Here is a 24,340-nt window from a genome sequence, read left to right on the forward strand (position 1 = left end):
AAGCTTGGCCGGGACGCTATTTACTTCGTGACAAACCGTTCCGTCATTTTAGCTAGTCGCTGTGTTTTCGCAGCGTAACCGATGCGCCGGACGTAAGAAAGTTGATTTTATTATTAATAGGATTTCTTTCTATTACAAAAATACGAGCGTTTTTCGACGATCCGGACGGTGACATTATCAGTGATAAAGGGGTATTTCTACAATTCTGATCTGATAAAAAACTGCTGCAACAGTTATAAATAATTTTTAATTAAATATTTTTTGTATGAATTTTACATTTTGCAACACTGGGAATTACGAAACGAGACGTCTCTTTAACCGCAAACCACGTGTTCTGTATTATTTTGATTAGCGACGCTTTTCGACTGAATAGGAACGTATTCTCGTACGCCTTTCTCCTTGATGACGTCATAGGTGCTCGGGCTCGGGCTCGTGCCGAGCTTTTACGACCTCAGCACATCCCTAATAATTACAGTGTACATGTAAAGCATGTATGTATTTGACCTTGGCCAGTTTACATTGTGCATTCAACCTAGCAACATGGGTGTGTCAAGTCTGTCTTATTTCATTGATCAATATTTGCCCTTATTTGAGGCTAATTAAATAGCCATTGTTAGCACACTAGTCTGCTGCTGTCTATTGTAACTTAGACCTAATTACTGCCATTGAGGTAACTCAGCTTGGTGTAGTTTTAATTTAAATTTTATTAAAATCTGATAGTTGTAATAGGATTATTTTGTTGAAGGGTTTTTGGGTGTCTCTGTTTTGTAATAAAGGTTTATTAAAGTGGCATTGTGATGTAATAAGCAGATGCAGATGCTTTAAAATGAAGGTTTAAATGGGAATTATAAGACTGGATCAATATAATCAATATATAGCAGTTGTCATGCCAGATTCATAATTGTAAGATATATGAACTGAATACAGAAGGTAGTTGATTTACCTCTTATATTGTATATAATACCATGTGTATTTTGTGTAGCACCACAGTATAATAAGGCAGTTCTTGTATTGTAAATTGTGTGTTGTGTACTACTGTATTGAAATATATAGTATGGTAAAATATTGAATCAGATTTTTACTTAATTATTTGTTGCAAAAGTACATTACTGATAAATGATAATAATAATAACTTTTATAATAACTTTTTATATGTCTCTTCGATTACAGTAGCGAAGATTTAGAAATGTTTCAAACGAAAAGACAGGATATGGCGACAAAACAACAGTTGTTAAAACACGCTTACAGTAAAAACATAATTACATTTAGTTGGAAGAAAATAAGCGTGGTCGCTATAACATTCATAATTTTGAGATATATATTCTTGATTACATAAGGCAATTGTTTTAACTCTTATATTGTATATTATTTGTATTGAGTGTACTGCTGTATTAACTTGTATAGTATAGTTATGAATCTGATTTTGACATATTTTGTTGCAAAAAATACTGATAAATGAATATACATACATATATATATATATATATATATATATATATACTAACTTTAACATTAGATTTGACATCAGTTATTGTGTCAGAATATCAGTCAGTATAAATCTCGCAGGGAAGTAGCAATTATAATACAATAGTAGGGTTCCATTATAACAATGGAAAGGGTCCAGGAAAATATAAAACTACTGCCTTGGGCTTTCTCTTTTATCAAACCCTCAATTAACTATTATCTGACCATTGTTTAAACCTGGAAAAAAGTTTAAAATGTTTTGTAGTGTTCAATGTTTTTTTAGGTCACTATGTTATTGTAATTTTAACTACTGCCAGGATTTAATACCGTTATAGAGTTTTAAGGCATATTATATTATGTTTTTGTTTTGGTTTAGAATTTAGTATAATAGTATATGGGTAGTTTTTTTTTATTTATTACACAGTTAGTTTCTAGCATTCAAGTCTTGGTTTGCTTTTTAGTATATTAGTTTGATTTGTTTATTGTATAGTTAAAAAGGACTTATTAAATTGTTTGAATATTAATTGACTCCTTATCATTTTATTTTAAAATAAATATTCTAAGGTAGCCTGTTTATGAACTGTTGCAAGTTATAATATTAACAGCAGTTTTAATGTACTTATATTTCCGTTTTTGATGGATGTTTGGGCCTTTTTATTTTGGAAAACATTTTTCTTGTTTTAAGTGCCGCCATGCATAATGCATGCAATGGGAATTTCATTTTCATTATTATTAGCTTTATATGATGACTGTCTCCATAGCAACTAGTTTAATCTATATTGTTACGTCATACTTTATCCCACTATTAGTAAACGTCATTAAAAATTAAGCCACCGTATTTAATTCCTGTGTTTTGTAATACCACAGCACAAGCCTAGGCTCCAATGTTAAGCTGCTTAAAATAAAACTATTTGCTGAAAGATATACTTAATATAGCATAGGTTCAGTAACAGCACAGCGTTCAGTAGTGCAGTGCATTATTCAGGCTAATATAAAGCAAAAAAGATATAAATAAACATGTTTTTGAACCGAACATAATACTTAGTGCATTCATTTAGTGTATTGTAAGACAGAAAGTATATTAATAGATTTCTAACTTGAATTTTATTGACAGAAATATTTCTACTATGTAATCTGTAGCTATAGGACTATACCGATTTTTTGGATATTTAAAAATATACCTTTTCTATACATATTTATATATTTTTTTTGGGGGGGGGGGGAGACGGGCCACCTTTAGCACATATTTTCTAACAATTGACAAACAAGTTTTAAACAATTGACAACGCTCTATGGAAGTCGTGAGGATACGGTTTTAAAAATTTTGAATGTTCTTTGTTTACTACCAAATGGGACAAGAAAATCGAATAAAAAGTGACCCAACTTCCCCCACCCTACTATATATGTATTAATTTCTTGGTCAAGATTGTGTTGTTTGGTTTAGCCTTATTAGCAGAAGTTGTATAAACTTCGTCATGTTTTTATATCTTGAAACTTGATTTATGATCATGTTGGTATCATGTTTAACAAGTGTTCAATATATGTTTAAACAATCTCTTTGATCGATACACGGGTATATATTGTAAAACTAACTCTTATCAAAGATGGTGTAACGTCTGTCAAAAAAGCGAATTTTTCTTAATGATCAGTTGTTTACACTGTTGTAAAAAGGTAGTTGTGCCAGGGGTTTCTTTCTTAATTTTTGTAGTAAAAATAATTATTTAAATTTGAAAATATTTTTTTAATTTAATACCCAGTTTTTCCCTTTTTCTTGTTAATATTATACTAAAAGTACCTATAAATATAATGTGGGCTAAAAATATTTTTTATAACAAATTTTTGAAAATCAACCTGTAAGTTTTTTTTGGAAATTGTATAATTTTTTGGTAAAAATATTTAAAGTTTTTGTAATTTTTTTTAAGAACATTAGCATTTTTATTGTAAATGAACATGTACCATTGTGAAGCAACACTGCAGCTACTGTTCAAATATTGCATTGTTTAATATTCATGTTACGACAATTTCCTTTCAAATTACTTTAGCGGAAAATTAGCCACAATAGGGTGTTTCATATAATAGGGGTTAGTCAAAATATCAGATTTTGTATTCAGTTACCAGCTATGCAAGATATAATTAAATAGTTCAGGCAATTTGTTTGATTTTATTTTACTAATTATTTAGGCAGATTCAGAGGTCAGATATGATGCAATTATTTTTTCTTTATATTAGGAATTTTTTACATATATGCTAATTATTTAAAATCTTTTTTTGTTTTTATTAAAACAGTTTTTGGCATTGTATTTTTATGTCATTTTAGGCAGTATTAGTTAAACCTATTTTTTTTAAATCTTTAAAATTTAAGTCTTTTTGAATCTTTACAAATTTTTCCATATTAGCATATTGGCCTGCTTTCAACTATACATCATATTAGCTTTAAATTTCTTCTTCCAAAAATATGTCTTGAATTATGTGACTATTCACAAGAGTGGCACCTTTTTCGGGTCTTGGCAGGCAGTAAAATCGGTGAGAAAAAAACTCGATAAATTTCCTTCCTCAAACGACAATTGGCCAGAATTAGTCCCAAGATAATCATCGAGATTTTATTGCTTCCTCTACTGTAGCGTTTTGCTCGTGTTTCTGAGGAAGTATTTCACTTTGACCCGCATTTTTCCCTACAACGTTTTAGTTGCGTCATTCCAGTCTTATGCATGATGCAGAAATTGGTTGCCTGGCTTGGCTAGCTTTCCCACATTTGTGCCAAACATGTTGAAAGGTTGGTTTAACATCCAACAAATGCCTTTCTCTTCAAGTACCAGGTGTATCTGCTACGGTTTCCCTTTTTCATAGCCTATAAAATTTATAGTCTTAATTGCGGAGGAGAAAAATTGTTTAGAAAGATACCCTAACTACTATACGTTTTAAGGATTAGCTTTATACTTAGGCTTAGTGTAGCAATAGCAGTGTCCAGTATAGCATAGTAAATTCATTTTAACTCTATTAAAAAATACAAGCCTAAAATTGCAGCATATTTTTTAAGCTTGTATCAAATAAATAATAACTTCATTTATATGCAGTTAATAGGATACTAAGGCTACTGTAGCAATAGCAGTGTCCATTACTGTACAGAATAAGTCCATTTTTATCTCCAATAGAATATATAAGCCTAAAAGTCAAGTGTAGCATTTTTTTTTCAAGCTTGTTCTAAAATAACTGATAACTTCATTTGTATGCAGTTAATAAGATACTAAGGCTACTGTAGCAAAAGCAGTGTCCATTACTGTACAGAATAAGTCCATTTTTTATCTCCAATAGAATATATAAGCCTAAAAGTCAAGTGTAGCATTTTTTTTTCAAGCTTGTTCTAAAATAACTGATAACTTCATTTGTATGCAGTTAATAAGATACTAAGGCTACTGTAGCAAAAGCAATGTCCATTACTGTACACAATAAATCCATTTTTTGTCTCCAATAGAATATATAAGCCTAAAAGTCAAGTGTGGCGTTTTTTCAAGCTAGTTCTAAAATAACTGATAACTTCATTTGTATGCAGTTAATAAGATACTAATGCTACTGTAGCAGTGTCCATTACTGTACAGAAAAAGTCCATTTTTTATCTCCAATAGAATGTATAAGTCAAGTGTAGCAGTTTTGTCAAGTTTGAGGTCAGAGCTTGAGCTGGCTTAGACTTGTGGTTAATAAGAAGTAACAATGTCAGCATGTTTAATGTTCAAAGTACAATGTAAACGTGGTGTGATTAAAATTAAATTAAACTCCTGCAAATTTAGGTGGTTTTAATCTAATATAAAACTGCTGCAAATTCTATAAACTGTAAAACTGTTGTATTCTGTCTAAAATAGTCTTCAGAAGTAATTGTTGTGAGTTCCTGGTCTGTGTTTGCAGTTGTTAATGTTGTAGTTACCAGTTATTGCAAATTTTGGGTAGCATTTTTGCTGGTATTTGTTAATGTTTAGTAAATTAAGTATTTAGATGTATTATTTTGCAGCTATGCTGTGATATGGTATTAGCATGCAGCAAGCTCAAGTTTTTTTATTTTCAAGCATAAAACCCTAAATTAGTAAAGAACAAAATAGATTTGTAATCAGTTTAAGAAAAAATTGCCTTCATTACAGTTAGTATTATACTATGGTTTGAATATCACATATAAATTTATAATTTAATATTTATATATTGCAATTTCTTCTACAACAGTTAAATAAAATAGGTTTTTGATAGCTTGCTTTTTGATAGCAAGTGTTTGTATTGCTAGGCATAAAACTATTAAATTATTAAGCAACAAATGGAATTTATATATTTATAATGTAATGTTTAATTTTTCAATTTCTGCTTAAACAGTAGAAATGTAGAATACAGTAAGTTTTTATTAAATTATGCGAAAAAAATTAGTAAAAAACATGGGGTATGTAATTAGTTTATGAAAAAATACAGATAGTAACATATCATGATTTGAACATCATAAAATTATACATTAATCTTGCAATTTCTGCCAAAAACAGTTAAATACAATAAGTTTTTATTAAATTATGCGAAAAATTTGCTGCAATAAATATTATGTTGGCTGTGGATCGAACACCCAGGAGGTCTAACTCAACTCTCAGTTCGTTTCGGATAAAAAGGAAAGTCAATGATAAACCGCTATGGGGAGGTAAGTGAGGCCTTATGTGTGTTGTGGTGTAGGCTATAGAAGGTACTAAGTTAGTGCCTTCAAGGGGCCTATGTTAGAAATTGCTTTGCAGAAGCGGAAGTTCAAAGTTGTTATAGACTTAAAATTGAAATAGTTTTAATGGAGTATGATGAGACTTCTGCTTCTGTTGTGAAGAAAAATAGAGTGTAAATGTTGTGCCGTGTAGGAGTTAGTGCCTTGTTGCAGGGCATCTGTTATAACTTCTTTGCAGGAATATAGAGGTTTTAGACTCAGAGTTGATATAGGAATGTGTTTAGTTTCGACATAGTATGTTAACAGTTTTGCTTCTGTTTTGTTGAATAATGGAGTATGAATGTGCATATGTTAGGTTCGAATGTTGATATTAAGTTACCTGTTTTGTGGAAAAATAGAGACTGCTTGTTAAAAAAATAGTGGGGTTGGGGAATATGGGACATCTTTAGCACATAATATTTAAATATCCTGATCGCGTTATTAACAATTAACAACAGTCAATATGAGTCAGGAGAATACAGTTTCATGATTCTTTGAATTTCTTTGTTTGCAACAAAATAGACCGAGAAAATAGAATGAAAAGGTGTTCTATCTTCCCCTACCCTACTATATAAACAATGTCATCCTTGCAAAACAATCTGTTCTAATATTAATTTTGGATGAAAAGGAAAAGTTATTAAGATATTCCTCACAGCGTGTAATAACTGTCATATTTCATCTCACTTATATAAATAACTCTTCCCTGTATCTAATTATGTTGCAGCATATAGCATACCTATATAATGTAACTGATGATATATAAATCTAACGTCACTCTAGGAAATAGATTCCCTTTCGATTCTTTTATAAAATTACGCACTAATCTGCTCCGATGAAACCTTTTTGCGTTTGGCAGAAATACAAATAAAAATCAATTCAGAGAGTTCTGATGAGTGAGAGCTATGTAGGTTTACTTTACACGTTTCCTGTGCTCACGCTGTGTGTGTCGCTGTTTCCATGATTTAGTGAGGAAGATAACGTACACTAGCTTCCACTTGCCCGACTGCACTGACTCACACCCACTGGCCAGCTTTCGTTATTGTTTTTAATATCTGAGCGACTGTTGAGTAGGAACTCTTTAACTGTCGAGTGATTTTCAGCTGAGGCAAAGTTTGGTAAATAGGAGTGATAATTGTAATTGTTATTAGCAGCAAGCGCTCTTTAGTCTTTGCTTCCTGTTTTGCTGAAACTTTTTCCAAGAATTCAAATGTTTGTTTGTACTTAAAGAACTGGTGCGCTGATAAATTAATAAAAGCAGCAACTAGCTAGAAGCAGGATGCCGAAAAGTCCGAAATTTTCAAGCGCCAAGGAGTATAGTGCAAGGAGTTTAAGCGAAAAAGCAAAAACTTTAACTTTAAGAAGCCGAGCTAAGTCATCGAGTGATACAGTAGAACCTACATATGCTACTGTAAACAAAGTGCGAGACCAGACCATATTTAAAAGTCATGACTCTATTAACACACTTGATTATAAAGATACTGATATTATACCAGGTAGGACATTACGTTACTGTTTTATTTGACATTAAATGTCTATTTCTGTAATGTTCTAATTTGCATACAAATAGCATAGCAAATGTTAAATGTTACGTTATATCAAATAAATCATAGGGTAGTTTCCTAATCTAAATATGTTTAAGCACATTAGGCTAACTATAACTTGTAAACTTTTAAAAATATTTTTACATTATTTTATAAATAAATTGCATTATTATTTTGTTTTAGACAAAATTGTAATAATTTACTTTAAATAAATCTGAATTAAGTTGTTTATGAATAGAAGTATTCTGTAACTAATTAAGAGAGACAGTTTAGTCTTTGTTTCGTAATCTATTCGGTTTACTCATTTGCATACACATACGTACATTTGTTTAATAATATCACAGCAATAAATCAACTACATAGTTATGTTGCAATAATACCTCAATGTAAATGTCGGAAAAGTTGCTTTAGACAACTTATATATATCTTTAGACAAGTTATATATATATATATATATATATATATATATATATATGTATTGAGCTGTTGGTGCCAATTGATGTATTAGACTGTTGTTGTACAATGTACGTCTAATGTTAGTATTATTTTTAAGAACTAAACTTTATAAATGTATCTCTGTTTTAGGTTGTTTTTGTAAATTAATATACTGACTGTTGTTATATAACGTATGCATCAATGTTGGTATACTTTTTAGAACTGAGTTTCTGGCAGAAGTAATTATTTATTTATGAATTTATTAAAAACATACGTTTTGTCTGCATCATTAGGGTATTGGCCAATGTATATGTCAGTTATTCTGCCAGAAGATTAGTAACTGAAAATTTATTTTTGTTAGCAATAGCAGCAGAAAAAGGATATTTATTTAATATTTTTCTGTTGTGTCTGTTTTAGACAGAGAATCGTTTTGTGATGTTTATTTTATCAAAAATTTGTAATGTATAGTTTTCCGTAATTTTTTGTTTTTATTAAAAGGTAAAATTATGATTTTTATTTTTCCTCCCAGGATTCCAAGAAGACAGTGATAACTGGATCAAAGGGTCAGTTGAACAAACAAGGAAGATGGAGCAACCTCCACTGCCATCCAGGAATAAGTGAGTACACTTTAATGAAATCACTTTGATTTTTTGACTTACTTTTGAACTAAAGAAGATAAAATATCTTGTATGTGAATGGTCCTAAAAATGATTAGAATTTTGAAAGTTTTTTGCATAGACATCAATTTTGCACAAGTATTTTAAATAGCCAAAAAATTGTTTGAAAACAATTGTTTTTTGTGGTTTATTATATTTATGCATAAACACAAATATCTGTGAATACATTTGAAATTTATGTTTTCAGACTGAAGACTCAACCTTCAGTTTCAACCCTTGAGAAAAGTCTGATCAAAATCCACCAACTCAATGGAGCTATGAGCACAGTCAAGTATGCTGACTCCATTGATATCAAGGTAAAAATTATAAATCATAAGAATGTTATATACCCTTAATGTTTAAAAATCTTGAAATGCAAATTTTATATTCCTGTTCTTTTGTGAGGCAAATGCTAAAAAAATGGTTCGTCAATTTTGACATTGCATATTAAAATTTTTACATCTGTTTTGTGGAAAAATGGATATAAATGTGTTATGGTGTATGGAACTTAGTGTATTGCAGGGCATAAGTTAATAGTTGAAACTTTGACATTAGACTTTAACATTAGGTTTTTTAAGGTGCAGATTTTGTACTCTTATTTTATGTTAACTTTCTTATATGTACATCTTATAAAGTCTATATAAGTTTAAAAATGTGTGTGGTAACTAAATTTGAATAGTTTTTTTGGGGTGCAAATTTTCTACACTTATTTTATGGTAACTTTTCTATGTTTCCATCTTATAAAGTGCTATATAAGTTTAAAAATGTGCGTGGTAACTAAATTTAAATAGTTTTTTTGGGGTGCAAATTTTCTACACTTATTTTATGGTAACTTTTCTATGTTTCCATCTTATAAAGTGCTATATAAGTTTAAAAATGTGCGTGGTAACTAAATTTAAATAGTTTTTTTGGGGTGCAAATTTTCTACTCTTATTTTATGGTAACTTTCCTATGTTTCCATCTTATAAAGTGCTCTATAAGTTTAAAAATGTGGGTGGTATCTAAATTTAAATAGTTGGCAAGTGTGTGGGTTTAATACATGGGAGTACATACCACAAAACATGACTTGAGACTTAAGATATATCATATAAGACCGTTAGTGATGCTAAGCGCTATAATTATTATCATTACTTAGTAAATGTCCAGATTTAAAATCAGATTAAATTTTATTTATTTTTGTTCTGTTTATGTATATTAAGCCTATATTCTTTTGAAGACATTTCATGTTAAATACATATATAGTAGGGTGGGGGAAGACATCCTTTAACACATAATAAATATCCAAATCTCCTAATCGTGTTTTAAACAATTAACAACGGTCTGTGGAAGTCCTAAGGATACGGTTTTCTAATTCTTTAAATGTTCTTTGTTTACTACCAAATGGAACGAGAAAATAGAATGAAAGAATGTTCCATCTTCCCCACCCTACTATACTATATATATATATATTTTGTTTTTTTATAGATTAAGATAATTTAATTTTTTTTTTTTAAACTAAAATTGCTGTGTCATGATCAGGGTATAATTCGTGCGGTGACTCGGCGTATTCACCCTGACGGGTTGTTTTTCGTGGATTGTTTTGGATTGAGACTTCGTCACATGAAAACGGGGGATGTATTTTGGCTTCACTTTAATCAAACTATGGGAGAAGTGAAAGAGAAATATGAAATAATTCATCCGATAGATGAATGCAAGTAAGTAAAAGGTTTTTATTTAAACAGGAGACTGATAGTGCATTTTTAGTCAACATATAGTATATACTACACTATACACTTTGTTTGACCTAGTTTTGGTTTTGTATTCCTAATCTGAAAAATTTTGCATTTTATGCTAGAAGGTGCATTTTTGTGTACATAGCTGCATAAATTAAACAGACACCTGTGGTTATCCTGCTGCTAATGTCCTTTTCTATGTTCCCAAATTTCTACTTTATGGGTTCTGCATCCTACTGTGAGGCATGTAATGGGATCTGAAATTTGGGCAGATTTTGCCAATTGTTCTAACTAATATTTTAATACCAGAAAATCAGTTAGACCTGTTAAATATATAGTTAAAGTTAAGTAAAAAAGTTAGTACTACCAATTTTATCACTGCCACAGCTACTGACATCTGACAGGCTTAGTTTTTAAATAATTGTTTTTTTAAGTTGTATCGTGTATGTTTTGATAAATTTGTTTATTTTTTACTAAGATATGAACTTCGTGTCCGATATATCCCAAGAAACTTACAAGAAATGTTGGAAAAAGACCGAAGTACCTTTAATTATTATCATAACCAGGTAACTAGTACCTATAACACAGATGTTCGGTTTTATACACCTAGTGCCTGCTTCATGTTACCACGTATGTAACTTTGTGGGTGTTTTTTCTGTATTACTGATAATTTGGACAACGCATTAGTGACTAATGGGCAATTGGGGTTAAGTGTCTTGCCCAAAGACGTATATACGCCCACAATGGTAGCAGCGATAGGCCTTGAACCCATAACCTCTAGGTTAGAGGCAGGCACGCTAACAATTTTACCCTGGCGTCAGATTTTCTTGCAATAGTACCAAACTTTTATGTGTATGTTATATTAGTTTTAGCTCTCTTGGGTCATTGTGTTCAGTTTTTTACAAAAATGTCTATTTAATAAGAGATTGACTGTTCAATTTAAGTGAAATTTATCCTCTATATTATACAAATTACTGGTTTTTTTCTGTTATGTATTCCAAAACACAAGGTCCTGACTGTATTTCTGTACACAAAATTCGTCTTTTCACATGAGCACCAGATCAGGGTCAGGTTCCCAGGATTTATTACGGCATGTTTTTCCAGGTGTATTCTGATTACTTAGAAGCCATAGCTGAAAAGGTTGACCATGATACCGCTATTAAACTTGGTTGTCTAGAAATACGAAGATATTTCAAGGACATGCCTCACAGTGTGTTTGAAAAGAAATCCAACTTTGAACTACTAGAGTAAGTGAAAATAAAGAGTTGTACTGTTTTAAATAGTTTGTATTTAAATTATGTTTTTTTTAACAACTTTGACAACAACTACGTATTATAATTTTAGTCTACAAATATTTAAATAAATTGCAAATATTTTATTTTGGGGAAAAACATAAATATTTATAGAAAATAATGATTTTTTATATGTAATTACTCTTTTTTATGAATTTATATACAAATTAAAATGTAAATGAAAGTTTTTTTTATCATCGCTCTTTTTGCTCCAGGAGGGATGTTGGGCTTCGAAAGTTCCTCCCAAAGTCCGTGATCGAGTCTGTAAAAGCAAAAGATCTTCGAAGGATGATCACCAGAGAGTTCAAGACGGTCGGACACCTCACTGAGGAGCAATGCGTCTTCCGATTCTTTGAAATCCTTCGGAAGATTACAAGATTTGATCAAGAGATCTTCAGATGCGCACTCGGGGTAATTTTTTTGCTTTTCATTTAATATCAGAAATATTACGATATAGTGGGGTGGGGGTACATGGAACTCTGTCATTCTAATTTCTTATTCCATTTGGTAGTAAACAAAAAACATCAATATAATTACAAAACGGTATCCTCACAACTCCTATACACCGTTGTTAATTGTTTAAAACACGATCAGGGTGTTTGAATATTATGTGCTACCTATCCCGTCTTCCCCCCATACTATATATATTAAATAATTGTTTTTATTTTTTTATTAAAGTTAATTACAAGTTCTGTACTCCCAAAACTATATGTTCTATTCTATGTGAGGTCTTACAAGGCATGGTATCTAATTTGGGATATAGCCATAGCTGGCCCATTGGCCCAATACATCTTTATGATAGTTAAATGAAACAGTTCAATAACAAATATGACAAAGTCAATTAATCACTGAACCACTGACTCATTATATTTTGTATAATAGCATATCCTGTGGGAATAACCAATTTCAAAACTTATACTTCCTTTCTATTTGAACACTGTTTTAAATATGGTTTATTACATATATTCTGTAACTGTCGTCTGTCGTCAAAAAAATACATTTATACTTAAATAACCAAAAACTTTTTCACCTATATTTTAAAAGTGACCAAAAAAGGTTTAAAAACTCTATTTTTTCATATTTTTTTGGAAACACTATTTTATTTTAAACCTTATTTTTATCACATAGTTTTTTATTAGGAAACACTGGGTTTAGGAAACAACATTTTACTGTAAACCTTTTTTATCATATATTTTTTTACATTAGGAAATACTATTTTACTTTAAACTTTATTTTTTTACATATTCATTTCATCAGGAAAAACTGTTTTAGTGTAAACCTTATTTTTATCACATAATTTTTTGTTATTGGAAAACACACTATTTTATTTTAAACCCTATTTTTTCACATTATCTCTTTAAATTAAGAAACACTGCGTTTAGGAAGCACTATTTTGTTTTAAACCTTATTTTTATCACATAATTTTTATTAGGAAACACTATTTTATTTTATGTTAAATTCTATTATATTATTCACAGACTGGTTGGAGTGTAGCGGTTGAACTTGTGGTCGGACCTGAAGATGGGATCAGTTATTGGACAGATAAAGGATCCTCACCAACTATATTAGCTGAATTTAAGCATGTAAGTTATTTCTTTGTATAGTAAGTACCTTGATCTGTGTATAGGACTATAGTATAGTAGGGTAAGGGGGAGATGGGACATGGGACGTCTTTTCATTCTATTTTCTCATCCCATTTTTGATAGTAGACAAGGAACATTCAAAGAATTATACAACCGTATCCTCACGACTCCCGTAGACCGTTGTTAATTGTTTAAAACATGATCAGGATGTTTGGATACTATGTGCCAAAGATGTCCCATCTTACCCAGTACTATATCAACTATGTAAAAATTCCATTATCAAATTATTTCATACAGAATATGTCTACTTTTTAAACTGTTTATCACAGCAGAAAATAATAAACAACTTTTTAAATACATATTTTTAATACCGAATATTTTTGTTCATGTATGTGTTTTGCATTATAAAAGAACATGCTATAGTTATAAACACAAATAGTGGTCTATACTTTTGTCTGAGTTAACTTGGTTGTAATTTCACGTCTTGTTTACCCATTACGTCAGCGCTACGACGCCATACTACGTCACAGTGAGCTGTCGTTACTTCCGTCTAACGAATTCGTTCGCGTTGAATAATTAAGCTAAGAATTCTTTTGTGACGTCATATAGGTGTTTGTTTCTTTGCATAGTAGGTTGGGGCAAGATGGTCCATGTTTTAATTCTTTTTTATCGTCTCATTTGGTAGTAAATATAAAAAAAACAGTTTAAGGTTTAATTACAAAAAAAGGAATGCGTTGTTTAATCACAATTGATGTTTTAAGTTTCAAATATAAATATAATATGCTCTTTAAATCGTAAAATTATACAAATTCTGTCTGTTTGTATATTTGTATTTCATATACATTCTGAGTCTAGAGAGAGTGTTATAACAATGTAAACAAATTATTCTGAATACCAAATTTACGTAACCGCGTTATAATCGTTAATCGTATATCTTTCATTATTCAAATAAACTTATAAAAAATTATAATTTCGCCTTATGTTAACTATACGCACAGGATTTAACGTTCTGACATTACATTGTACCAAAATCGTTAAAACAGCGTTAAAACAGCGTACATAATATTCACGTAAAATTGTTCATTTCCTGTTACATGCATTTTTGTTATTGTACGTTTTATTCTACACATTCAACACCTGCCATTTACTGTAAATACCAAAAGGGAATTCTGCCGCACAGTAGCGCTATTAATAATGCAGGGCGCTTTTAAATGCTTAACCTCAGAAAAAATGCTATTAGTTAGGTCGTAAGCGGTAGTGGGTTTTACGTTGGAAAAAGCATCTGAAATTTTCGTCTAATTTTAAGTACAATCTATTGAAACAATTCCTTTAACTAACCAAAATCAGAACGTTGCGTTATTGTAGAAAAAAAGCCATTAGTTAGGTCGTAAGGTTTGCGGTAGTGGTTTTACGTTGAAAAACGGCTGAAATTTGTGTTTGATTTTAGGTTCAATCTATTAAAACTGATTCTTTCACCGACCCGAACAAGAAAGGAACTTTATTATTGAAGATACAAGGAGCTAATGACGTAAGTAGAACGATTTATTTTTTATTTTCGTTTATTTATTACGTTTAATATAGTAGGGCGGGGAAAATAGAACACCTTTTCATTCTATTTTGTTGTCTCATTTGGTAATAGGCAAAGAGCATTCAAAGAAATATATAATCGTATCCTCACGACTCGCATATACCAATGTTATTTATTTTAAAACGCGATTAGGATATTTGGATTTTATGTGCTAAATGTGTCCCGTATTTTCCCACCCTACTATGTTTGGTTCCTGCTTTAAGCTAGCACAGTGTTTAGTTATGTTAATACTACTACACAAATGACAAACCAAATGTATTACCGTATAAACGCCTTTGATTTTACATGTACAAAACGCACCTTTGTGACCAACTTTTAAGTGGCACAAGCACCACAAACACTAGATCTAAAATGTGCATTATATACTTTCATCTCGGCAATTCTAGTTGTCGGATATGATGATATTTATATAAGTGTCTGATAGCAATGATGACACTATCCGCTTAGTATCTGATCCGTATCCCCAATTATAATGTTTTATCTGATTAGAATTTTGCCTGGTTAACCGTTAACGTATTTTTGTGTAGTCCGTCACTGCGCGGAAAGCATTTTTGATAACTGACTTAAACTCTAATTCTTATTCACTAGTTTAAGTTCTATTATTTAGAAAAAAAAACGTATGCGAATACGTCTACGGTGAATTTTGGTAAAAAAAATAAAAGTCCAATTCACTTGCCAAAAATCGTATTATTTAGTAACAAATCTAACACATCGGTTTTGGTTACATAACCGAGTATGAACTTATTTTATAAATATGATTGAGCGCTTTTTAACCTACGCGGGTCACTGCAGGCTGTACCTTTTAAAACAGTTTGATTTATTACCATTTACTGTGGGCGGTTTTGTTTAATGAAACTTATTTATTGATGCAGCCTCTTACAATCACGACTACATCGTTATACGTTGCGGAGAACATAGCAGACCTTATAGATGGATATTGCCGTGTAGTTCATGGTACAGACATAAGCTTCATCGTACGCTCTGTAAGTTAAGTTTATAATTATAAGCCTTTAAATGTGTTTATATCCAACAGTTTGAAGCATGTAGATAAGACATTTAATTTCTCCTACCCAATTGTCTGTTGTGTGTATAAATTGACAGCCATATTTAAAAAAAATCTCAACAAAAAAATTCGCCCAATAAGTTACATAATATATATGGTAACTGGTAAGCGAGCACGAGGTGTGTGAAACGGAACACCAGTGTTATACCGACTGTCGTTTCCCCATAAAACAAGAAAACGAAAGTTTCTTTTATTTATTTAATGTATATCCCAGTTACCCAAACGAGAACTCCCCCCTACCCCCGGTAACGATCTAGGAGCCACCGTAGAAGCGACCCCAATGCATAACATGGCTCGTAGGGAGAACAAAGCATTCACATCTGGTGAGTTGTATTGCTATATTTTTATATATAGTAGGGTGGGGGAATACGAGACACCTTCAGCGCATAATACCGAAATATCCTGATTGTGTTTTAAACACGGTCTCTATAGGAGTTGGGAGGATACTGTTTTATAGTTCTTTAAATGTTCTTTGTTTACTACCAAAATGGGTCGAGAAAATAGAATAAAAGGGTGTCCCATATCCCCCCACCCCGCTATATCTTGGAACGCAAACGGATTTTGTGCTTTCGTGGTCAGGAAACTAAACACGTAAACTATAATGTAAACGCCATTGCGACGTGCTTTAAGGCAAACTCTGTCCCACATCCCAAATCTCTTAGCGCAGATCTGGGACGCTTCGCACATCGCGATAGAACGTAACCCATATTGAAAAGATGTTTTATTTCCACACGAATTTGTAACATGTTTGAAAAATACTGCAGGAACATAATATTTAAATAGAAAGAAAAGGGGCTAGAATCTTTAAAAAAAAATTATATTTCGACATACCTTTTTTTACAAGGAATTATGCTTTTAAATGAAACGCTCACACTGTACCACGACTAAACCACATGTTTTGTAGCAGAAACAGCAGCAATAGTAAAAAGGAAATTGGAAAGAAATGTGAAAGTTAGAACAATTACGTCAGGTTACATCCAGAACAAAGTAAAGTTTTCTGGAGGGTTACCACTTAATAAAAGTTTACCGAATTTAGTAGTACAGATTGTGCTTTTCAGAGATAAATATATACCGTTATATGAAGGTTTAGGAGAAAGAAGTCAATGGTAGTATTAGCAAAGTGTAAGTTTGGGAGGATTACCACTTAATAAAAATTCAGCACCGAATTTGGAAGTTGAGTTTTTTAAAGATATTGATATGTCACTTTGGAAAGTTTTACGAAAAGGGATTTGTTAGTAGTGTTAGTAATATATAGTACTGTGGGGTGAGATGGTACACCTTTAACACATAATATCTAAATATCATGATCGTGTTTTAAAAGAATTAACAAATGTCTATGGGAGTCGTGAGGTTACGGTTTTATAATTATTTGGATGTTCTTTTTTTACTACCAAATGAGACAAGAAAACAGAATGAAAAAGTGTCCCATCTTCCCCACCTCACTATATAATACGTAATCTTGTAGCTGTACTGTTTAAAGCGGTTTGTTACAATATACATTGTTGGTCATAATCTAAACCCGCGAACTTCTGGCTCATATTCATAAGGTTGTTGTAACTGTTCTGACCCCGGTAAAAACTTTGGTTCATATGCTTGGTCTTCTTCCTCTTCTATAATCTCTTCCGGAGGATTTTTTTCCTCCGCTGGCTCCTGGATGTTGTTGTCTATTTTTGATTTTTCTTTTTTTCGTTTCTTTCTTCGTCTTCTGATGCAAATAGCTGCTGTTACACTGACAATAATCAGAAGCACCACAGCGGCGGCTGCAGCGGCTATTATAATGATCATCGTGTTGTTCTTTGATTCGGTGTTTACTGTCAGTCTTATTCTGCCTTCCGAGGTGCCTGGGAGCAAAAATACATAGCCAAGGTTAAATTAAAGACAGGACTTGCCAATGTACAGAAATGACCGGTACAGATGTTTTAGTTATAGCTGAAAGGTCGCTGGACAGAATTTTGGTTGTATACTTTTTATGTGGTTAATGTTTTGTACGTTTCACTTTTCATTTTTTTTGCGTAACTGGTTCTATTTTGGGTCTCAATCTACCGTGTTACAATAAAGCAAACGAGTTTTCTGATGGTTTTGCATAGTTTTATATTGCCTTTAATCGAAAAAAAACTTTTCTTACCTTGTACGTTCGTAGCCACACATCTCCACCAGCCATTATCATGCTGCTTACTTTCCACAACCGCTAGCGTCGCCCCAGAGTTACTAAGCACGTGACTTTGGTCGGTGAAATTATCTGGACCGTGTGGCGTCACGTGACCAGGGGCAAACCACGTGATCTCTGGAAGCGGATCACCGGAAAGCACCTGACACGTCATTTCTGCTCGACCACCGACGTTTACCTATTAACAGACAATTTTAAGTCTAAGTGAAAGTATTCCGTAAAAAGTTCTGGTTAGTTAGTGGAATAGGTGTATACCAGTTTTAGTGCAACGAACCATAAAATAACAACAAGCAGAGTTTCAATACGGTCATTACAGCACATATAAGTGATACGATATTTTTCAATGCAAAAAAAGGGTTAATTTAAAGCTTAGGGAAAACGATTGTAACAGTCGTATTAAATTTGACCAGAAAAAAAATCACTCTTTTATGCACCAAAATAGGCAGATTTTGTACCAAAATACAACCTTTTTACACATAACTTATACTTGTTATGTAGCAAACGCTGCTCCTACATACCTTCACGTTTGAGTTTTGAACAGAAACCATTGGAGGTATTGCGTTTATAATTCGTATAGTGGTCGGTCTTTGACTTCGTGTAGTTGTGCTGCTTAACTGGGCGTAGCATACGTAGGTCCCACTGTCGCTTCGAGTCAAGTTTTTCACGACTAGTGTCCCGTTGGTATATACCTAATGTTAAAGAATGTTGTTGATATATTCGATGAGGTTTTTAGGTTATTTTAGTAATTTAGAAATAATATTTTCAACGTTGAAAAGACAGTATGGCAAAATAATTCAATAGCGCTCAAAATAAGAGACATACAACGCGTTAACAATACATATTAAGAAACAAACCGTCACTCTATCCTCTTGGTAAGGAAACACGAATCCCACTACCGGTGTCCTCCAGCTAACTAAAGGGTGAGGGTCACCCTCCACGTCACAATACACAACAGCGTCATCGCCTAGCCTATGTACACCACTGTTATTGGCACGAAATCGAATCTGAAATAAATAGTTAAAATCTCATTTATCCGCGAAAATTTGAACTATTTTTTTCACTTTTTTAATGTATGGCAATTTCGACAGCCCATAAGCAACCACACTGGGTTTGAAAAATTGCCGTTGCCTTGTCAAAAGACACATACACCAACAATGGTAGCAGCGTCGAGCCTTGAACTATTAATCATGGGCTAAATTCAGACGCGCTTAAAAATTAACTTACATCAGTCACAGTTGGTGTTGTGCAACTAACAGCGCCCTCTTGCGTGCACTCCAACTTCCTCCCGGTTTTAATACCACGTCCGCCAGTGGGCCTCGTAAACCATCTAAAAGTAACATATATAAAGGTCATTTAAACACGCATTATAATTGCAATGCTAATCGACTAACTCTTAAAATTAAACCCTAAATCTCTCGTCGTATCACGCTGTAGGACCTCACCCACATAAAACAGATTGACAATGCTACACATCATATATATTTAAGAACTTTAAATTCAAAATTCACCTCAATAACTCATTAGTGTTGCAATCACAAGACATTCGGTTGTTCCATAATTTTGCCAACCGAAGCTGTTTTAACCGGGTGAAACTAGTCCAAGGGATTCTTCTTATTCTATTATTGTCTATGGTCAGTCTTTCAAGTTTCCTTAGATACGGAATATCACCTAAATAAAGCAAAATGAAGGTATTTTAATAGCATAACCTAATGATGGTCGTAGGGTAATTCGCCGACTGTGACATAAACTGCATTAAAAATTAATCTGCGCCTGCTGTGCCCTACCAATTTAACTCGTATATTATAATATCCCAGTGCCCAAAAATCACTCAAATTACGGTTTCTTTTATACTTTCAAAACTATATAAAGTATAGTAGGTAAAGAGCAGACACATTTTTAGCACATTAAAGTATAGTAGGGTGGGGGAGATAGGACACCTTTAACACATAATATCCAAACATCCTGACCATGTTTTAACCAAATAATAACGGTCTATTAGAGTCGTGAGGGTGCGATTTTATATTTCTTTAAATGTTTTTTGTTTACTACCATGCGGACTGAGAAAATAGTATGAAAAGGTGTCCCATCTTCCCCCATCCTACTATATCTTGATCTTGTTTTAAACAATTAACAACGGTCTATGGGGGTCGTGAGGGTACGGTTTCTTAATTCTTTAAATGTTTTTTGCTTACTACCAAATAGGACGAGAAAATAGAATAAAAAGGTAGCCCATCCCCCAACACTATTATATCTCCGTCCAATTGAACTTGCCCACTACGTATAGCCTATATATGTTTATACTATGTTGACGTGTCTTCCAATGGTAAAACTCATACTCTCTCGTTCTAATGTTCCCGGTATTAATTACCGATCTCTTCCTGTTGTTGCTGCCTAACAAAGGTTTTCATAACCTCTCGATAACCGGGCATAGCTATGGATGTTTGGACTATCATAACGTATATGCTTGTCTTTCAACAGCGCCTGCTTTCCAGTTGAGAGTTTTTTTTAATTTTTTGTACTAGATTATGTCAAGAAATTTTGTCTTTTCAGTTTAGAAATTGTAATATCCGACAGTCTGCCTGTTTTTTTCTTGTTTTAATTGAAATTTTTATTTACGAAGTACCTGTTTGCTTACTGTTTTGTAACTTTCTTAATAGTTTGGATAAAACAGAGTATATATCGTTAGAAGTTAGTTTCGTACTGAAGAAATAATGAAATCTATGTTGGAATATAATATAAGATCCCGTCCAAGTTTCCGGCAACGCCAAAGGCCGGACAACTATCAACAACAGTACATGTTTTACCAAAGTACTCAAAAAATCCACGAAGCATTTCCCGGCCATTACAAACATTATGTTAAAGGTAAGCTTCTATAGCCCCGTGGTATATATCGGAAAGAATAGAACGTTGATTTTATGCAAAAGATTTGATTTGTCTCTTTGATTTGCGCATTATGCAAAACGTGTGTTTAGTAACCGTTCGTTTTCCGTTGCAAATTACGTTACGCGACTAACTGTAAACAAAGCAAGATAGCTCTGGTCATTCAAGCTTAATGGTCGGTCATGCCTAGACAAGGAACGTCAGTTATATAGTATTGCGGGGGAAGACGGGACACCTTTAGCACGTAATATCCAAATATCCTGATCGTGTTTTAAACAATTAACAACCGTCTGTGGGAGTCGTGAGAATATAGTTTCGTAATTCTTTGAATGTTCTTTGTTTACTACTAAATGGGACCAGAAAATAAAGTTAAACGTTATCCTCCCCCCCCCCTCCTTACTGTACTACTTCTACGACTAACGAGTTCACCATATGAAGTTATAGGTGTTATGAGAGTAGTTATAACCATATATCTTACCAGGAAAGGTTGCCAGTCGATTGTCGTTTAGGAAAAGTTTTGTTAAATTCTTAAGTCCTCGGAATGTCCCTTTGTGTATGTATTCTAATTGGTTATTATCCAATTGTAGCCTAAAATTTTAGATATTTAGAGTTATTTTTTACTTCAAGAAAATAGCAAAAAAGTACTCACGCTTCTAAGCTGTAAAGACCAGAAAATGCGTTCTTGTCAATCGTACTAATGTTGTTGTATTCCAGATAGAGACTTTTCAGTGTATTCATATCACGAAAGGTGTTTCCATGTAGGGTTACAATTTGATTCCTGTTAATAAATATAAAATGTTTGTTATTATTTTTAACAAAGGCTATCAAAGCGCATACATTTAAATATTTAAAATCGTGAGTCTTTCTTATAAGACGTGGGATGATTAAATGTACAGTATATGGAAGCATACGGTTCATTTCAGTCATGTTTAGTGCCTTTGGTGTGTTTTAAACGGTGCTGAAATTGAAACATTATTGTGGCGAAAAAAAAGTGAAACGAAACATTTTTTCAGGGTCGTTTTAAATGTTTTGTACTGTGTCATACATAGGCCAGTTTTTATGTTGTGTAAACTTTAAACAAATTACGCAAAGGTTAGCGTATGTAGGCCTGTGTTTATAATGGCGGCATATATGTTTTGAATTCATAAAAGAAAAACAACCTACCCGCTTAGTAATAGCCTGGTTAACTGATTAGTAGGTATTCCAACTGGGACAATACTGTGGCCCATATTACGACAGAGAGTTACTGATGCGCATATTTCACATGGACATGTTGCAGACGCCTGTACTCCGTATACTGGCCAGGGTGTTTGAGACTGTACATCCAATCCATAAATTTTGCAATAAAAGTTCATTCCGGTATTAATGAAGACGTAGGTTAAATGGAATAGTAGGAAAACTCTGTACAGCCCCATTTTTGAGAAAATCTTTTTTTAGCTTTTAAGGTCACAACATTGGATTTTTCATAGAAACATCACCCCTATAATGCCTATAGCGTTAAAAACACACAAGTTTAAGTTCCAAAAGCATAACTGTAAATAGTGTCCCAGTTTTAAATGCAGTGGTGTTTTAAAAATAACACCAGCACAGCAAGATACACCATTTCTCTGTCTTACTCACCGTTTTCAGTCACATCACGGCAACGGACGACACAAAATCCGTTGTTACTCACTTATTGCGCTTTATTCGGTCAGTCTCAGGCAGCGGATACACTATAGATAATTTACCACACTGTAATATACGCGCAAATGCAGCTTAAAATAGGAAGTAGCGTATAGGAAACGGCAAAGTTTTTTTTACAGTGGATGCAGTCTATACCAAAATAGTAACATGATGTGTTAGTGTACAGGTACAGGTACAGGTACAGGTACAGGTAAAGTTAACGTTGTAGATAGGTGTTAATCGTCTTTAGAACCTTGTTCTAACGTTGTTGAAATATTCATAAGCTTCAAGAGGTATAGTAGGATGAGGAAAGATGGGACACCTTTTCATCCTATTTTATCGTCCCATTTTGTAGTAAACAAAGAACAGTCAAAGAATTATAAAACCGTATTTTTACGACTCCCATAAATCGTTCTTAATCATTTAAAAGCCGATCAGGATATTTAGTTATTAAATGCTAAAGGTCTCCCATCTTCCCCATCCTACTATATATTTTTAAGTCCATAGGTAAATCTTTTAAGTGGGTGTTTTGAGTCCTAAAATACAGTTTTTTTTTTGTAAAGTATTGTGGGAAAAAATAGAACACCTCTGCACATAATATCCCACGGTTTTTTAAGGATACGGTTTTTTTGAACGTTATTTGTTTACTTTGAACGTTTAATTCTTTGGACGTTATTTGTTTACAACTAAATTGAACGAGAAAATGGAATATATCGTTGTCCCGTCTACCCCCACCCTATATTAGGTTTCAGTCTGTGCATGTTTAAGTCGCTAATTCGTTGAAACAAGATTATTTAGTTTAAGCAAACCATTTTGTAATGAAATAGTCTACATATAATTGTAGTAAAATAGTCTGCATACACCGTTAATTTAAATTTATAAAAACAAGTTTTACATTTATCATTTGCATAACTGTAATATGGTCAGAGATTGATTTAGGTTCAGCCACATTTAAGCTAAAAAAATTACACACTAACATATTAACTCAGTAACTGTTTGCTATCCGGTGTCCCTCTTTAGGTGTCCGGTGCTAGTATTTAATGTGTTATTGCGCCTCTGCTTTAGAATAACTGGTCTAGACTGTAGCCAGCAGCTTACGGTGTCTAAATTTTATTTTAAGAGCTTTTTATATTTGTTTTAACGTTTTTCTTAACAAAACAAGTCGTTATGTTGTAAACTGTCTATACTCTGGCTATATAGTGTTATTTTACGTTATTTTGGTATACAGTAAAATTGGTTAACGCATATAAACGTGAATAGTTTATAACAAAAGTCCCACGGTAAAAAATAAAGAGTTTCAATTTCGCCATAGCGTTTGTACTGACGTATGTCATGTTCTTTCGTGATCGGAGATTTTTGTGGTAAATTTAACTATGAGCGTACGTAAGTGCAACTATATGTGGTTGTTACAACATAGTATAAATGTGGGAAAAACGGGACAGATTTAGCACATAATATCCAAGTGTCCTTATCGTGTTTTAAACAATTAACAACGGTCTATGGGAGTCGTGGGAATACGGTTTTATAATTCTTTGAATGTTCTTTGTTTAATACCAAATGGACGCGAAATAGAGTGAAAATGT

At 32.6% G+C, this 24,340-nt stretch overlaps 2 protein-coding genes across 4 annotated transcripts in view; one reads left to right on the forward strand and one right to left on the reverse strand.

The window, feature by feature from the left end:
- Positions 1-24,340, forward strand: part of LOC100176095 (focal adhesion kinase 1) — a 68,983-nt gene that overhangs the window by 12,186 nt on the left and 32,457 nt on the right. For all 3 annotated transcript variants that reach the window (XM_026835157.1, XM_026835158.1, XM_026835159.1), the window contains 10 exons: positions 8,684-8,771; positions 9,019-9,127; positions 10,329-10,504; positions 11,001-11,088; positions 11,627-11,769; positions 12,030-12,225; positions 13,293-13,397; positions 14,845-14,925; positions 15,858-15,968; positions 16,263-16,371. In XM_026835157.1, coding sequence (XP_026690958.1) covers positions 8,684-8,771; positions 9,019-9,127; positions 10,329-10,504; positions 11,001-11,088; positions 11,627-11,769; positions 12,030-12,225; positions 13,293-13,397; positions 14,845-14,925; positions 15,858-15,968; positions 16,263-16,371 — 1,206 coding nt within the window. The remainder of the gene's footprint in view (positions 1-8,683; positions 8,772-9,018; positions 9,128-10,328; positions 10,505-11,000; positions 11,089-11,626; positions 11,770-12,029; positions 12,226-13,292; positions 13,398-14,844; positions 14,926-15,857; positions 15,969-16,262; positions 16,372-24,340) is intronic.
- Positions 16,600-22,623, reverse strand: LOC100186352 (peroxidasin-like protein). The gene is made up of 9 exons (XM_002122946.4): positions 22,260-22,623; positions 21,745-21,873; positions 21,574-21,683; positions 19,724-19,883; positions 19,440-19,542; positions 19,070-19,219; positions 18,734-18,904; positions 18,174-18,393; positions 16,600-17,889 (listed from the first exon to the last, which is right to left on the reverse strand). Exons 1-9 carry the CDS (start codon positions 22,508-22,510, stop codon positions 17,555-17,557), a joined length of 1,629 nt encoding a protein of 542 aa, XP_002122982.1. The 5' UTR covers positions 22,511-22,623; the 3' UTR covers positions 16,600-17,554.

This window comes from Ciona intestinalis, chromosome 7 (assembly GCF_000224145.3).
Source record: "Ciona intestinalis chromosome 7, KH, whole genome shotgun sequence".
Lineage (NCBI taxonomy): Eukaryota > Metazoa > Chordata > Ascidiacea > Phlebobranchia > Cionidae > Ciona > Ciona intestinalis.